Source organism: Peromyscus californicus, unplaced genomic scaffold (assembly GCF_007827085.1).
Source record: "Peromyscus californicus insignis strain IS unplaced genomic scaffold, ASM782708v3 Scaffold_8__1_contigs__length_139910024, whole genome shotgun sequence".
Lineage (NCBI taxonomy): Eukaryota > Metazoa > Chordata > Mammalia > Rodentia > Cricetidae > Peromyscus > Peromyscus californicus.
In genome coordinates, this window is record NW_026294606.1 from 128877915 (window position 1) to 128894708 (window position 16794).

The 16794-nt window shown below is 40.4% G+C and overlaps 1 protein-coding gene across 10 annotated transcripts in view; it reads left to right on the top strand.

Moving 5' to 3' along the window:
- Nucleotides 1–8168, top strand: part of LOC128104485 (protein arginine N-methyltransferase 9-like) — a 61048-nt gene extending 52880 nt beyond the window's left edge. For 4 of the 10 annotated variants that reach the window (XR_008216024.1, XM_052729422.1, XM_052729424.1 and 1 more), the window contains one exon: nt 992–8168. Coding sequence is in view for 5 of the 10 variants with exons in the window: in XM_052729422.1 (XP_052585382.1) it covers nt 992–1058 (67 nt within the window). In the remaining 5 variants the exon portion in view is untranslated. The remainder of the gene's footprint in view (nt 1–991) is intronic. The other 6 variants (XR_008216023.1, XM_052729423.1, XM_052729425.1 and 3 more) reach the window with 3 other exon arrangements.
- The last annotated feature ends 8626 nt before the right edge of the window (nt 8169–16794 follow it).

Below are 16794 nucleotides of genomic sequence, written 5' to 3' on the forward strand. Positions count from 1 at the left end.
CTTTAAGAAAAGTTTAAAGAATCAGAATAGAATCAGAGTTGAGATTAGTAAAAGAATAGTCCCTTAATTAATTTGGCTTTTCTCCTGTCCCATAGCAGAAGATGGCTCTTTTCTTCTGGCATGATACAGGGAGTTTGCATTTTCCTTTTAACAACATGTTTGAGTTTAAAGAAGGAGAGAGCCACTCTCCAACTCCAAAGTCAGCTTTAAATTTTAATTGAACTGGGACTATTAGAAGACCAATAGTGTTAGATCTTTAGAGAAGAGCAGAAACAAACACTTAGGAAGACATAAAATTTTTTAGATAATATATACCCATATGCCATTTCACTCTGTTTCTTAGGATAGATGGTTTGTCTCTTTTCTTCAGTCGTCTCATTTGTCCAGTGTTCTTCAGATTCCTTAACCTTCATTCTCCTGAAAGACAAAAACAAAAACCTTTCCCCAAGACTAATTTTGGGGATGTTCCTTTTTGGCAAGTTATTATCTGATTAAATGAAAAGGCATGTGTTACTGGTATAAATTAGTTAAATTGGATGTTCATGCTGGTTGATGAACTATCACCTCCTCTAATTAAGAGGTCTCTCTTGTTCAAATCAAACCTTTATCAACTTTGATGGTACCCACAGCTTATCTTCTCCTGTAGAAACAAAAGCAAAACCTCGTCCCCAACGTAACACATACCCTGGTTTCCATTCTGAGGTCAGCACATCCTTAAAGTATATAGGCTGATTTAATTCTGTAGTTTTTTCTATTATCCAATGTCTCTCTGCAGCTGTTGTTCCGTTCTCATTGGCATTGAGAAAATTCAAAGTTAATAGAGCATTATGCAGTCTGTTTCTGGGGGTTTTTGTTACCCCTTTCTGTTTATTTAGCATATCCTTTAGAGTTCTGTTTGATCTTTCTATAACTGCTTGGCCTGTAGGATTATGTGGTATACTTATAATATGCTTTATATTGTAATAAGCAAAAAACTGTTTCATTTTAACAGAGACATATGCTGGAGCATTGTCAGTTTTGATTTGTGCAGGTATACCCATGATGGCCATAACTTCTAGCAAATGAGTGATGACAGAATCAGCTTTTTCAGAACTCAAAGCAGTTGCCCATTGAAATCCTGAGTAAGTATCGATGGTATGGTGTACATATTTCAATTTTCCAAATTCTGCAAAGTGAAACATGTCCATCTGCCAGATTTCATTCCTCTGAGTACCCTTGGGTTACATCCTTCTGGTAATGGCGTTTGATTGTAGAAGGAACAAGTAGGACATTTCTTTACTATTTCTTTGGCTTGTTGCCAGGTTATGGAAAAATCCTTTTTTAAACCTTTACTATTGACATGATGTTTTTTTATGAAATTCTGAGGCCTCCAGCACATTTCCTATCAATAATTTATCAATCTCATCATTGCCTTGTGCTAGAGGGCCTGGCAGACCAGTATGGGATCGGCTGTGAGTTATATATAAAGGATGACTCCTTTTACTGATTGTATCTTGTAATTGAATAAATAGTGAAGTTAATTCTGAAGCATCAGGGATAAATTCTGCAGTCTCAATATGTAATACTAATCTTTCAGCATACTGAGAGTCAGTTACTATGTTGAGAGGTTCTGAAAAATCCATTAATACCAACAGAATAGCATACAATTCTGATTTTTGAACTGAATTATAAGGACTTTGAAGCACTTTACTTAAATTTTCTGATTTGTACCAGGCGGTGGTGGTGCACGCCTTTAATCCCAGCACTCGGGAGGCAGAGGCAGGCGGATCTCTGTGAGTTCAAGGCCAGCCTGGGCTACCAAGTGAGTTCCAGGAAAGGCGCAAAGCTACTCAGAGAAACCCTGTCTCGAAAACCCCCCCAAAAAAAAAATTTTCTGATTTGTAACCTGCTTTTCCTTGTTTGTTGGCATCTGTATAAAATGTACCAACTCCAGATATGGGTTTTTCCTGTACAACTCGAGGCAAGATCCAATCAGCTCTCTTTATAAGATCAATTCTATTGCTTTTGGGATATTTGCTGTTAATTTCTGCCAAAAAATTACTGCAAGCTCTTTGCCAAGGTTCACTTTCTGTCCATAATTTTTCAATGCCCTCCTTAGTTAAAGGTATGACAATTTCTGCTGGGTCTATTCCTGCTAATTGACAAAGTCTCAATTTTCCTTTCCAAATCAAGTCAGAGATTTTTTCCACATAAGTTTTTAATTTTTTATTTGGTTTATTTGGTAAAAATATCCATTCTAATATAATATCTTCCCTCTGCATTAATATTCCTGTAGGAGAATGCCTAGAAGGTAAAATAACCAAAATGCAATCCAGCTTTGGATCAATATGATCCACATGCCCTTCATGTACTTTTTTTCCTACCAAGGCCAATTCTTTCTCAGCTTCAGGTGATAATTCTCTTGGACTATTTAAGTCCTTGTCACCTTCTAAGGTTTTGAACAAATTATTCAGTTCATCATTTTTTTACCCAAATAATAGTTCATAGATGAGAAATATCTCCAAATAATATTTGAAAGTCATTAAGTGTCTGTAGTCGATCTCTCTAATTTGCACCTTTTGGGGTCTAATTTTTTGTAGCTCTATTTTATATCCTAAATAATTAATAAAATCTCCTCTTTGTATCTTTTCAGGAGCAATTGTAATCCCCAGCAAGGCAAAATTTTCTTTACTTCTTCAAACATTCTTTCTAAAGTATCTGCATTTGAGTCAGCTAGTAAAATATCCATATAATGATAAATTATAGATTTAGGAAACTTTTTACGTTTCACTTCCAATGGCTGTTGTGCAATATATTGGCACAGAGTTGGGCTATTCAACATTCAATGTGGGAGGACCCTCCATTGTAATCTTTTAACCGGTTGAGAATTATTATAAGTAGGCACTGTGAAAGCAAATCTTTCTCTGTCTTTTTCTTGTAAGGGTATTGAAAAGAAACAGTCTTTTAAATCAATAACTATGAGAGGCCATCCTTTTGGTAACAGAGTAGGCAAAGGAATTCCAGATTGTAGAGAGCCCATTGGCTGAATTACTTTGTTAATTGCTCTAAGGTCTGTTACCATTCTCCATTTACCAGATTTCTTTTTAATAACTAATACAGGAGAATTCCAAGGGCTGGTTGATTCTTCAATATCCTGAGCATTTAACTGTTCTTCTACCAGCTCTTCTAAAGTCTGGAGTTTCTCTGTTGTTAAAGGCCATTGCTGAACCCATACAGGCTTGTCTATTAACCATTTTAAAGGTAGAGCTGTTGGTGTCTTTGGAAGGTCATCAGTTGTTGTACCCTGTTCTTGTATAATATGGATGGCTGGTGACCACTCAATAGAATAATATCTTCTAATATTTCTCTCAAAAACATGTGCTAGTTTATGATTTGTTTCTGAGATTGGAGGAATGTTAATCTGAGTATTCCATTGTTGCAACAAGTCTCGACCCCACAGGTTCATAGCTATGTTAGCCACATATGGTTTTAATTTTCCTCTCTGTCCTTCTGGACCTATATATTTGAGCCATCTTGCATTCTGTTTCACTTGAGATAATGTTCCAATTCATAACAGTTGTACGTTTACCTCCTGAAGAGGCCAAGTTGGATGCCAAAATTCTGGTGCAAGTATGGTAACGTCCGCACCGGTGTCTACCAGACCAGACCAAAAAAAAAACACCATTTATTTTTATCGTTAATTTTGGTCTTTGTTCATTAATAGAAGTTTGCCAAAAAAATTTATGTTTTCTCCTGAATTTTCTGTTCTCTCTGTTTCATCATCCCAACCAGCATGATTTATTCCAATAGGCATTTGGTTATTTAATTGCTCTGAGTAGGGGTTTCCTCTACAACTGCAGGAAAGGTTTGAACTGGATTTGCTATGGGGGCCTGCCTGAGGCCCCTCTGGGAGTTTCCCAAAGCCCAAGGCAAAGGATTACCTTGCCTGTCCCTTGTTGATCTACATTCGTTGGTCCAGTGTTTTCCCTTACCACACCTTCTGTATACTCCAGAAGGAAGGGACATTCTGTTGCCATTGTTCCTTGAAGAAACATTGTTTCTAGGAATGACCTGTTTACAGTCCCTTTTCAAATGTCCTTGCTTTCCACATCCAAAACATCTAACATTCCTCAAACCTTTTGAAATTGCTTCTCCTACCCACATATCATCATGGTGATGAGCCTCAACATTAACCGTGTCTCTAATCCAATCTTCCAAAGGTGCAGATCTTGCCCTAACGGCCTGATTATTCTTTTGCATGCTGCATTCGCATTCTCAAAAGCCAAAGATTCAATTATTATCTGACTAGCTTCTGAATCCGGGACCATTCTCTTTACTGCTGAAGCCAGTCTTTGTAAAAAATCTGTGAAGGATTCTTTGGGGCCTTGTATAACCTTTGTAAATGACTCAGTTTTTTTCCTGGTTCCTCAACTCTGTCCCATGCATTCAAGGCTGCCATTCAACATAGAATTAGGATTTGGACATCATATAAACATTGTGTTTGTGCTGAAGCATATTGGCCTTCTCCAATAAGCTGATCCTGGAAGACTTGTATTCCTTTATCCCTCCACTGTTTTTCTATGTTTTTAGCCTTATCCCTGAACCACATTTGCCACTGGAGCCTTTGACTGGGTTCCAGAACAGCCTGTGCCAGCTCCCGCCAGTCCTGTGGTATAATCCTATTATATGTTGACCAGGAGTTTATCATTTGCTTTACATATGGGGGATGCATGCCATAAGATACTATTGCCTCCTTAAACCTTCATAAATTTAACATTTCAATTGGAGCCCAAATATTTTGTGTAGTCATTTGATTAGGCAACTGCTGTATGGTTACCCGATAAATTAAGGGTGATTGTGTGAAAACAGGCTTTCTTTCTGTAACCTTATGATCCAATCTTGAAACAACTTCACTGTTAATTTCTTCTGTCTGAATTTGAATTTCTCTATAATTCATTTTAACAGGTTTAATAGGTTTTTCTAAAACTTTTAACCTGGCACTTAAATTGACTATCTTTTTAAATAGTAAAATGAGGATAAGCATCGTAATAAACTGCATAATTCGATCAACATTAATCTTCTCATACAGTTGTTCCATTGTCAGGCTGTGGCTTCGGCTTTGGCTCTGCCCGGTGCTTGGGCTGTAGTGCCAGCTCCTGCCCGGGCCTGCTCCATCGCAGCTCCTCCTCCCACTGGCGTGTACCTGTCCACCCGCCACTCTGGGCCATCTCGTACAAGCTTGCACGCGCCTTTGTTCGCCACATTGGGTGCGCGCACTCTCACCACGCATTCCCGTTTAAGCTTTCTCTTACTCCCATGAAGGGACTACCTTAATAGTGAGTTATTCCCACCATAAGGAAAAAACAGAAAAACATTTCCCACTAAGGGATCCTAAATATTGAATTATTCCCATTCTGAGGGAAAAACAAACAAACAAACAAACAAATATTTAAACCAAAATAAGCAAACAGACAGCAAAACTTTAAGCTCTGGGCTTGGTCGTTTTTTAGCCAGCAGCAGTGAGCCTCACCTGCCAACTCTTGGTAATTCGGGTGTTGGCACTCTGTGCTGGCAGGCAGAAAAAGCTCAGAGTTTTAGCTATCCTGAAAATTTTGAAATTGGAAAGAGCCTTTTCTTTTTCCATTACCATTGGGAAGAGGCTTTTTTTCTTTTCTTCATCCTTTTTCTATAGGGCCCCAAAATCTTTAGGCCTAGTTTTAAATTTTTTTCCTTTTTATTGGGAAAATTCTTTTTTTTTTTAATTAAAATTTTCTTTCCTTTTCTAACAGGAAATTTCCTTTCCTTCCCTCTTCTCTATTGGGAAGATTTCCTTTTTTATTTTCATGAAATCTTTAGCTGTCTTGCCCTATCTTAACTTCGGTGCCCTCCTGCTTCAACAGTCCAATCAACTGACTGTGAGCTAGCTGCACCCATTTCAATTCACCCTTATCTTTTCTTTTTTCTTTAAATTGCTGGCCAGCCTTACTTGAGTGTCCATCAGCTACGTCCCTTCTTTCTTGGATCTTAGTGGGACTTCCATTTGTTATGGTAACACCCACACTACCACCACCCATTCACCATGTCCGAGTGAGGGGCTGTGGATTAAAAAATAAAGACAAGAGACAGCGGGACATTTGCCCCAGCAGAATGCCAAATGCCATTTATTGAAGGAGGGAGGAGGCCTTAAATACAGGCTTACAGCACAATGGGAGAACCCCAGAGGGCAGAAGTTCACTACCAATGTTCTACATTCTTGCATCTAAGCTGTTTACACCAAATGCAGGATACAGGAACAATGAACCTCCGGTGAGCATTCAGAAAGAAGGAAACTGGCAGGGAATCAGCATAGGGAGGACATCTGGTCAAGGTCAGCAAGCAAGGCGGCAGCTACCCCAAATGGGGGGCCAGGGTTCTACAGGTCTCTATGAGTCAAGGGCAGCCTGGTTTACAGAGGGAGTTTCAGGACAGCCAGGGATATACAAAGAAACCCTGTCACACAAAAAAAGAGAAGAGTAAAAGAGTAAGACATGTAAGAGTTTCAGAAAATGGTATTGCATTTATTGAAAGACATGTAATTGAAGTATAATTATATAAAATTAAATGGTACATGATTATGATTAAATTAAATTAATATTAATCTTATGTTTACATTTTCAGTCTAGACAGAGCATTACATTCATGCAGTGATAAGAAGCACTGATTTTGTTTTCAAATGTCCATCCTCGTGAGAAATGCAAGTATTCAGCTGAAGTAGTTTCCTACTGTTTGAATATGTGATACCCTAACAGTTTAAAAAAGCCAAAGCGTAGGAAATGTAAATGTTATTTGTGATATATAAAACATACAAATATATATATATACTAACATATGTGTATTAGTATTATATGTGTGTGTATATTATATACAGTAGTTATATCTGGTTTTTGCCTACCTTTGAATTTTTCCAACATTTTGAACTGTCCAGATTTTGAGCCTACACACAAAGAGGATTGTGGAACCTTTAAGAATGCGTTGATGGGTTAGGGGGCTCTTTCTACTCTTTGGGGATATCTGTCATGACATCTTCACAAAGCTTGGCCTCAGAAAGTGTATCCTATGAAGCAACTATGTCTTCCAAGTCTTGATGTTGGCCTGTATCAGGAGGTTCCTGCTCTTCTGGAACATCAATCACAATGTCTTCACATAGCTTGGATGCAGCAGCTGCATGATTACTGTGAAGTAATCATGTGTCCAAAGTCCTGATATTGGCCCTGGGGTGAGGATGGCTTTGAATCTGCAGAAACTGCATCTTGTGACGATGAGGAAAGCAGACCTGTGTGTTCAGTATGCTCTAGGTCTTCAGGAAACATTTTTTTTTCTGATACCCTCGCATTGTTCTCCCTTTAAGATAATATAAATTTATTAGCCAAAAGTTATTTTTACCATTCTAAAAATAGTTCTCTTTTTGTTCTCCCAGATTTGAAGAGCCTGTATCATGGTACTGTTTTAAATATGTTCTTATTTCTTAAATTACTAGAAAATGTTGTGTATTTGGGTTGGGGTGATACCTCAGTCTGTAAAGCACTTGCCACACAAGAATGAAGACCTGAGTTCCATCCTCAGCACAGGTCCCAAGCTGGGCATGCTTGCAGTCCTGTGCTAGTGAGACAGAGTTGGATCCTGGGGCCTCTGGACAGCAATCCTAGCTCAATCTGTGAGCCCCAGGACAGTGAAAGACCCTGTTTCAAAACCCAAGTGCTGTGGGATGGTCTGTATGTCAAGTGTGTTGCTGATTGGTCAATAAATCACTGATTGGCCAGTGACCAGGCAGGAAGTATAGGTGGGACAAGGAGGAGAATAAAGCTGGGAAGTGGAAGGCTGAGTCAGAGAGACACTGCCAGCTGCCACGATGACAAACAGCATGTGAAGATGCCAGTAAGCCACGAGCCACAAGGCAAGGTAGAGATTAATGAAAATGGATTAATTTAAGCTGTAAGAACAGTTAGCAAGAAGCCTGCCACGGCCATACAGTTTGTAACCAATATAAGTCTCTGTGTTTACTTGGTCGGGTCTGAGCGGCTGTGGGACTGGCAGGTGAGAGAGATTTGTCCTGACTGTGGGCCAGGCAGGAAAACTCTAGCTACAAATGGCGTCCAATGTGGTGGCAAGAGTTTCCACCTAAAACCTGAGAATAAAGATTCTAAAACGGAGCTAAAAACAGTTCCTATTGTCTCTCTCAAATGAGCAGCAGCTGCCGGTTTGAGCTACTAGTGGGTTCCAAGCATGCACGCTTGACCTGCAATATGGCGGGAATGAGGCCTCTGCAAGTGGCACATTAAACTGCGTGGTGGATTTAGCCTTTGCTAGTACAAAACGAAAAAAGAGATTTCTGGCCTACACACTGCTTGGATAAAAGCATAGACCCATGATAGCTCCCAGAGCTGGTGGAAAACCTACCACCACCATGCTGGGAAGCTGAGGTGGGCGGAGCCAGCAGCCACAGCTGCTGCAGTTTAAAGCAATAGATTCACAATAAGACAGATTCAGATGTAATGGTTTACAATGTGTGTAAAAATGTATGTAGGCTTGAAAGAGAGAGAAAAAGGAATATATACAGTTATATAAAGAAGTAAATAGTTTTTAAAAATAAAGTCTTTAAAGAGACAGTAAAGATAGTATAAAAAATAAGCCAGGTAAAAATGGATATTACACAGAGAATCTGGATTGTGTTGTCTTTGGGATTTTTAACTGCAGAAAAACATTTGAATGTAAAAGCTGTTGAGTTATGCCAAAATGTATATGTTAAAGGTACCTTGACTTCAAAATTTGGATATAAGGATATGTTGCTTTGGAAAGGAGACTCTGCTTTTGTTTCCACAGAAAGCCAGAGGCTATGGATTTGTTCCAGATTAAGATACATCAGGTTTGACCAGCCAAGACCCCCTGAAAGGTCTCCAATGACACCATGGCCCAGATTTAACATCCAGAACGGTTTCAAGGCAACTGGCTCACACAATACAGCCTCACGGACTACCCCATAAGCCTAAAATTTTCTTTCTGTCCCCATAAGATACAGCGCCCACCTCCACCAGGAAGTAGTAAGAGAAGCTACGCCCAAATTCCAAAATTATATGTAATTTTACTTTGTTAAGGTTAAAACCTTCCTTTTTGAAAAAAAAAAGGGGGGGGGAAGTGCTGTGGGATGGTCTGTATGTCAAGTGTGTTGCTGATTGGTCAATAAATAAATCACTGATTGGCCAGTGGCCAGGCAGGAAGTATAGGTGGGACAAGGAGGAGAATAAAGCTGGGAAGTGGAAGGCTGAGTCAGAGAGACATTGCCAGCTGTCACGATGACAACCAGCATGTGAAGATGCCGGTAAGCCACGAGTCACATGGCAAGGTAGAGATTAATGAAAATGGATTAATTTAAGATTAATATAAGATTAATATAAGAACAGTTAGCAAGAAGCCTGCCACGGCCATACAGTTTGTAACCAATATAAGTCTCTGTGTTTACTTGGTCGGGTCTGAGCGGCTGTGGGACTGGCTGGTGAGAGAGATTTGTCCTGACTGTGGGCCAGGCAGGAAAACTCTTGCTACACCCAAGCTGAACAGCTCCTGAGGGGCCACACCTGAGGTTCACCTCTGATGCTACCTGCACATGCAGACACTCCCTCCCATATACACACTCACACTAACAAAAGTTAAACAGCTATTACTTACCCAGGCGTCTTTTCAGAAATATCATCTCTGATATCTGACACATCCCATAGCCAGGAAAGAGTCAAAGCATGAGAATTCCTCTGCCTCTTGTACGTAGGGTTTATAGGAGAATGAATAATGATGGGCAATGCCACAAGGAACATTTCAATGCAGACAGTGAAATCCTAAAACAGCCACATAAATATCCAACATCTTTGGCCTTAGATCTAGTTTTTCAAACTGCTAATATTTTCAAAGTTACTTAGGGTGTCAATAACTTTTTAAAATGTAATCCAGATTATATTCGTTTTTCAACATTTTTTTATGCACTTTAAAACATGACAAGCCATGATTTACATCTCTTGCCCTCCCTCGGTCAAGTATTTAATCCATCACCCAAAGACTGAAAGGAAATGTGCATATATATGTGGACCAGGAATAAAACCATTACCAATCAGTACCTATGTGCCTTTTCTCTAGGGTTCCCGCTCCTCACCTCGGAGTAAGCTAACAGTCTTGCCCATGGTTTGCACGATGGCAGGTTTAGGGCAACACTGTGTCAAACAGCTTAAACAGTAAAACCCCCTGATTCACTGACAGCACTACTTACCTTCAGGTCTGTGGCCACAGCTTCCATGCTCTGCCATTCCCATAAAGGCTTTTCAGAAATCACTCCTGCCTTCACCAACAGTGCTATAAGGCCTGCTTGCCTGTAAGTCAAGAAAAGGAAAATGTCAAGTCTAGATCATGAAATGACCAACTGTTTATGGAATTAGGGGCTCGGGAGGGGGCTCGGTGTATAAAGCACTTGCTGCACAAGTGTGAGGACCTGAGTTAGAGTCACAGAAGCCAGCGAAGGCTGGCACGGTGCACATCTGTAAACCCAGTGCTCCTGCAGTGAGCTGAGAGGTGGGGTAAGAGAATCCTGGGAAGACTGCAGGCCGGCGATCCTGATGTGTGCAGAGTAACAGTTAAGAAACCCCATCTCAAATGAAAGTTGAGGACCGATACCCAAAGCTGTCCTCATTTCCATATGCACATATGGCATGGACATGTCACCACTAACACAATAAACACATACATATCATATACACAAAGAGATTAAAATGTGCACCTAAAAACAGTAAAGGCCTCAACATACCCCAGGACTCCCCACTGTTCTGCCTTCAGGGCATATTTCCAAACAAGGTCTGCTTATATTAAATATACTCACCTTGCCTCACAAATTTATTCTACTACCTTCATAAGATGAATTTCATTATGAATTCTCAGACCTTCATATTTGGTTCAAATATCTTTTGCTTTGAAACCATGTAGAAATAATTAGATTCTAACAGCTTGTAAGTAAAGGCCTGATACTATGATGAAGAAAGCAGACCTGTGTGTTCAGTATGCTCTGGGTCTTCAGGAAAACTTTTTTTCTTTTTGATAGCCTTCCATTGTTCTCCATTGAAGACAACAGCTTTCATAGTTCCCATTGAGAAGTCGGCTGCTTTTCTGCTGGTTTCCTTTTTATGTCATTTGTGTTTTTGTCTTGGAGATTTCCATACCCTTTTGTGTTCTGTATACTTAGTTTGTTAGTTGTTAGTTGTGATATATCATTGGGAATTTTAGTTCTAGTCTTGTCTATTTGGTGTTCTATGTGCTTCTTGAATCTGTATGGTATGTCTTTCCTTAGTTTGGGGAAGTTTTTTCCTACAATCTTGTTGCAGATCTGGTCAATGCCATTGACTTTAGATTCTTCTCCCTTGTTTATGCCTATAATTTGGAGGTTTGGGTTTTTCATGATGTCCCACAGCTCCTATATATTCCTTTCCTGTATTGATTTTTTTCCATATCCTTGGCTTATTTGGTTTAGATGCTCCACCTTATATTTGAGTCATGATATTCTATCTTTTGCTTGATTTATTCAACTTTCCTTTGAGTTTTAGAGTTGAACTATTGGGTCTTTAAATTATATCTTCATCTTAGCTTGAGGCCTTCCAGCATTTCTATCTCCTTATTGAATTTCATTCTCAAGTTTTAGATGGTCCTTGTCATTTCCATCAGCCTTGTGTTTGTGTTCTCTTGGCCATCACTCAGATGTTTATTCTCCTCAGTCTTTCTCTCATTAATTTCATCCAGCTTTGTTTTGTCATCTTTAACTCCTTGACCCTGTTGATGATGTGTATGACTGTTCTTTTACATTCTGTGTCTTGGAGTTCAACTAGGAAATTCTCACTGTCAAACTTCTAAAAGACTCGTGGGTTTGGAGAGAAGTTGCCAGGTCAACCTTTCACCTTGTTGGTATTATTGCATTGAAATCTGGGCATGTGGATTATTTTGTTAGTTTTCAGTCTGATGTGGATAGAGCAGGTTGAGACAGAGAAGAGGATGTGAGGGTGGGCTAGGCTTAATTGTTGGAAATGGATGGGATGAAATGAAATCAGCTTTCACAGAGGGCACAGACCTGATGTACAGGATGTGCCTCCTTGTCCAAGACTGGAGTATGTGAATGGACACACTGGGTGGGGAATGGATGTGTCGTGGGAGGGCCCTGCTGGTTTGGGGATAGGGTGTGGGGGTCCTGGAAAAGGTAGGTTGCAGTACAGGCGGGGGTGACCAAACTAGGCTAGAACATTGGATAAGGGTCCCAGGCTAGATCTGGTGGACTAGGGAGGTGTGACTGATCAGTCTCACAAGGCCAGACCCTGCTGAATGACATGGAGAGTTGGCTGGGAGGAGAGTTTGGGTGGTTCAGAAGAGACCTATGCGTGGTGGCAGGTAGCTAGTGGTTGGCTGCAGGTAGCAGTGTTCAGACTAGGTCTGGGGTAGATGCTGTGGGTTTGCAAGAAGGGTGGATGGGGAGGGTCAGGGAGACTCACCAGAGTAGAGTCTCAAGGAGGATGTGGGAGGTCTGGCTGGGTGGAAAGGTTGGATTCAGTACAGATGGGACCTGACAATTTCTTAAGAATAGTTTCTCTTTGTAGTAGGCTCTACAGTGTTTTGTGTACATGCCCAGGAGGGGTGTGTGGTCCATGTGGCCGTTCTACTTCTAGCGTCTGGAGATTGATTTCCAGCATGTCTGCAGTGGTGTACATCTCTCCCCAGCTGTGTGCAAGCACTGCTCTTTCCTCACACCCACCCCAGCATGTTCCCGTTTGCATTCCCAGTGACGAGCGGTCTGATTAGCTCAGATGGAATATTAGTAGAGTTTTAGCCAAATGTCCCTGATGGCTAAAGATGTTGAACACTTTTGAAAGAGCTGATGAGCCACTTGTTTTTCTTCCTTTGAGAATTTCTGTTCTTTTCCATAACTCATTTTTCCAGATTTTTTATTGTCTTGATGCTTAATTTTTGTGGGCATCATGTATTTGGGGTATCTAAATCTGTAAATCTGTGTTCCTGGGCTGTGATGACTTACAGTTGCTCCAGGATAAACTGTTTAATTCTTTTGAAGAGAGAGCTATGTTTTTGTGTCAACACAGCCTTACTGTATCTCCTCAGAGGGATAAGCCACATCCACACTATCCTCCTGGGTAATTACAGCCCACTCCTGCCCCCACTGGGCATGCCCCATTTGTCTTTTAATCAGCTTGATCAGCTGCCAAGCTCTTTCCCCTCCTGAGATCTAGATCTCCAACGTGTCTCCTTTGATCTATCATTTCTGAACACTGTTTCCTCATTGTAAGTGTGAGCGTTGCCACTGACCCTGTCTGTAGTAAGTGTGTATTTCTTCTCTGTTCTTCAGAGCCTCCATGTCCAGACAACCATCTTCTGGTACTGACTGTTTCTTTCAAGGAGTTGCCATCACATGGCTTTCCTAACTGAATTCTGGTTGTAACAGTCAACAACTTACCAGAAAATATCATGACATAGCCTCCCGAGTAACTACCTGAGACTTCCGCCATCCTGTGAGACAGATGAAGACTCACTCCACGGCGGTGTGTGCAGTAGAAGTAGAGACTTAGGAAGGAAAGACGCAAACACAAAGCAGGCTGACGGGCCAGAGACTGGTGGTCCATAGAAAGAAAGAACTATGTGAAGTAATATTTAGAGTAGATGTCTCTATTTCCACAATATAGGATATTGTGTGTTACCATTGTCAGCCCTGCTTGTTCTTATCAAATGGTTTTTAAATAAATATTGCTTTGGGGACATAAACATTGGGTTAATAGAACCTGGTAGCAGCTAATGCATATGCTGCTTTCACAGCTTAAAGTAGGACTTGCTGATCACAAGGATAAGGCACGTATGCTCTGGACATTAGCAAGATCCCCCTCATGACATCACTGCTATTAGTGTGCTCAATGTTAGAAGGTGTTCTAAACATCCGTCCTAATATATAGGTCTGCATGATAGGGCACATATTTATACTTGCATCATTAACTTGTGGCCAAAGTGACAGAAACTCCATAGTTCTACCTCAGTTTAGTCCTTTCTCTTCCTGTGTTATATATAAAAGCAATATATCCATAATAGAAAATGGTGACTATCAAAAGAAGATGTCACTGGTGATAAGCACAGAGCTCCATACCAGACCAGCCCAAGGAGTTCTTTTCAGAGACCTCCAGCCAAGAAAACCAAATTCCACGACTTCAGCAGAGAAATAAATGGACTTTCTGAACAAGCCAAATACAAAACAAAGTTGGATACATCTGAAACAGGAAGCACTAGTCTTCCCCAGGAAGAGCACACCAATTCAGTATCCAATATCAAGTGGTTAGCCCTGAAAACATACGTACAAGTAACATTTCACATCCTGAACAGATTGTGTTTGTATTTTGAGGAAAGAGAGAGAGAAAGAGAGAGAGAGAGAGAGAGAGAGAGAGAGAGAGAGAGAGAGAGAGAGAGAGAGAGAGAGAGAGAGAGAGAGAGAATATGACTGATTGAAGAAGAGGCCTTGAATTAGAAAGAGTGGGAGGTGGGTGCATGGGTGGTTTGGGGGAAGGAGAGGGAAGGGGGAAATGATGTGATTTTGTTATAATCTCAAAAAATATTTTTTTCTAAAAGGTCTTAATTTCTTTACTGCTTTCCTACCCCCACTTTGGCAATAGCTCCTTTTTACTTTCCTGGTTTCTGCAGTTATTTCAGGATATGTTCTCACATCTGAAGATTAATGTCTTCTTTAAGTTTCAACTTTTCCAAGGGAGCCATGGGAAAATAATATGGAGTAGAGAGCTCACAGGATCATTGTCTGAGGGGATTCTGCAAGAAAAGATAGTCAGGACATCAAATCACATAGGCAACACACCATGCAACAAATTGTTATGCCCTATCATAAAATTTGTGCCCAAAATGTCAGGGCCTTTTCCCACCAGGAGATCCCTTAGAACCATGATGTTCACAGTAAGCTATGAAGGCATAAATCAAAATCTGATATAGATTTAATTTGAAGACTTAAGTCTTGGAAGACTGAGCACACATGTCAATAATCAGGGATAACCAGGCCACTCTACTTTAAGATTGGTACAGGTTCTCTCCACATTGCTGCCCACATGTCAAGGGTCATCTGTGTCTGAAAGACTACTGTGACAGTTGTCCTTGCCATTTCTCAAAGATTGTAAAAGAACATAATAATTATTGCAGGTTTATATTATTTGAGTTCAGATATTATTAGGGAATTTTGAGCATCATTCTAAGAGCAGCCGTCATTAGAGCTGAAGGCTCATCACCCCTTGGGAAGATTGGCCATTCTCCTCCATGGCGATTTTCTGTTTATTATTTACGTCTGTGTGTGTGTGTGTGTGTGTGTGTGTGTGTGTGTGTGTGTGTGTGTGTGTGTGTTAGCATGACTGCAGATGCCCACAGAGCTGGAGTTCCAGGTGCTGTTACCCACCAGTATGGGTGTTGAAGACCAAGCTCTGATCTGCTGTAAGAGTAGTAAGTGCTCTTATTCACAGAGTCATCTCTCCAACACCTAGAAAACAATTTTATAAGATAAATTTGCTCTGTGATAAAAATCCAGAAAACTAAATCTAAGATACCAGTACAACAACCTAACAGTCTTAGAGGCATTATTTATTCAATTATTAAGTGAATTTAACCAATGGATTAGATATTTAAGTCATTTTATAGCAGATACTAGGAAACTTCTTTGCTAAAAGCATTTATTTTTATTTTGGGCTCAACAAAGGCAGGACAAAACTTTAGCATCTTGATCTTTAGTACATCTGAGGGAAACTTGGAAAGCACATAGACAAACTAGAGACTTAAATCTGTCCTTTTCCAAAAACACAGTTTTAACCTGGATAGCCAAAACAACCCTGAGCCAAAGATCAATGTTGGAGAAAATACCATTTCAGATCTTAAAGTATATTACAGAGCTATGGTAATAAAAACAATATGGCATTGGCACAAAAGCAGACATGTAGACCATAGAACAAAATCGAAGACCCAAACATGAGTCTATGTTACTTCAGCCATTTAATATTCGACAAAGATGCCAAAAACAAACTGTAGAAAAGAAAGCATCTTCAACAATGGTGCTTGGAAAATTGATGTCCACATGCAGAAGAATGAAATTAGACCTGTATCTATCACCGTGCAGAGAACTAACTCCAAATGGAGTAAGCCCTAAACATGAAACACTGAAATGACTAGAAGAAAAGATAGGGAGTGCCCTACCTGATATAGGTACAGGAAAGGACTCATTTACGCTAGAGTTAAGGCCAACAATTGACAAATGGGATTTCAGAAAACTAAAAGGCTTTGGGACAGATAAAGAAATGATCAATCAGATGAAGAGGAAACCCACAGAATGGCTGAGAATCCTTGTCAGTACGTCATTCATAGAGGATTAATATCCCGAATGTATAAAGAACTCAGAAAACAAAGAGCCTACCCCAATAGTCATCAGAGAGGCATCATCCAGCAACTGATGGAAACAGATGCAGATCCTCAGCCAAACATGAGGCCGAGCTTGGGGAATCCTGTAGAAGATGGGGAGGAGGGATTATAGGGACCAGAGGGGTCAAAGACAGCACAAGAAAACCCACAGAATCAACTAACCTGGACTCATAGGAGCTCACAGATCCTGAACCAACAACCAAGGAGCCTGCATGGGACTGACCTAGGCCCTCTGTGTATATGGGACAGTTGTGTAGCATGAACTTTTTGTGGGACTCTTAACAGTGGGAGCAGGGGCTGTCTGTA